At 62.1% G+C, this 874-nt stretch overlaps 1 protein-coding gene across 1 annotated transcript in view; it reads right to left on the bottom strand.

Moving 5' to 3' along the window:
* Nucleotides 1-27: 27 nt before the first annotated feature.
* Nucleotides 28-874, bottom strand: part of NBEAL2 (neurobeachin-like 2) — a gene marked incomplete at both ends in the record, with an annotated part of 13,973 nt that continues 13,126 nt past the window's right edge. The window contains 4 exon segments of the mRNA XM_010139896.1: nucleotides 28-91; nucleotides 169-285; nucleotides 372-466; nucleotides 739-870. Of these exon segments, the coding sequence (XP_010138198.1) occupies nucleotides 28-91; nucleotides 169-285; nucleotides 372-466; nucleotides 739-870 (408 nt within the window).

The following is an 874-nucleotide window of genomic DNA, read 5'->3' as shown; positions in this document are numbered from 1 at the left end:
AAAGGAGGGCGTGTGGTGAGCTCTCGCCCGGTGGCCGCACGGATCGGATGAAGAGACCCCGGCGGATGGTGTGGATGATGATGGTGCCATCCTAAGGGAAGGAAGGGGACACAGCGTGACGACGGTGGCATTGCCCCGCCTGTCGCCCACCCCACCGCCCCAGCTCACCTTGGAGCCTGACACTGCCATGTCCAGCTCGGTGCTGATGGCCACGCATGTCACCTCGGCGTCGTGGCCGTACAGGACCTGGACAGGTTTGGGAGCCAAGCCGCTGGAAAAGCCACCCTAGCGTTGGGGACACGAGGACCTCAGTGACCTGGTGGCAGCACCCACCATGTGGCTGAAGTGTAGGGTAAGGGTCAACCACCTACCTGCTGTAGGACCTGCCACACCATGCAGGTGGTGTCCCGGGACCCAGAAATGAGGTAGATGCCACAGAGGTCAAGTGCCAGGCAGGTGACAACATCTGTGACACCCAGAGGGACGCCATGAGGTGCTGGTCCAATCCCACTGTGCTCAGCACTGCGATCCCACAGGATGGCACCAAGATGTGTTTTGGGGTGTGGAGATGCTGCTAACCCGAACTACCCCCGTCTCTGAAGTGGAGCTCGGACTGTCCCCAAAAGATGGGAGACATTGGGAGGTGTCCCCTGCCTGCTCACATGTCCCTGCCACCCCCCATGGCCCTACAAACCCATCGGGGCATCACCAGACCTTCATCATCATCGGAGGATGTACCTATGTGCCGGGTGATGTGTCCAACGACTTTCCCTTTGGCCAGCGAGGTGACGCGGAGGCTGTTGTCCCAATGGCCGCCGCTGAAGAGCAGCTTCCCGTCGGGGGACCCGGCCAGCGGGCGGGAGACGAGGGCCCC

Source organism: Buceros rhinoceros, unplaced genomic scaffold, assembly GCF_000710305.1.
Source record: "Buceros rhinoceros silvestris isolate BGI_N320 unplaced genomic scaffold, ASM71030v1 scaffold27577, whole genome shotgun sequence".
Classification (NCBI taxonomy): Eukaryota; Metazoa; Chordata; class Aves; order Bucerotiformes; family Bucerotidae; genus Buceros; species Buceros rhinoceros.
This window is presented reverse-complemented; position numbering and strand designations above follow the sequence as displayed.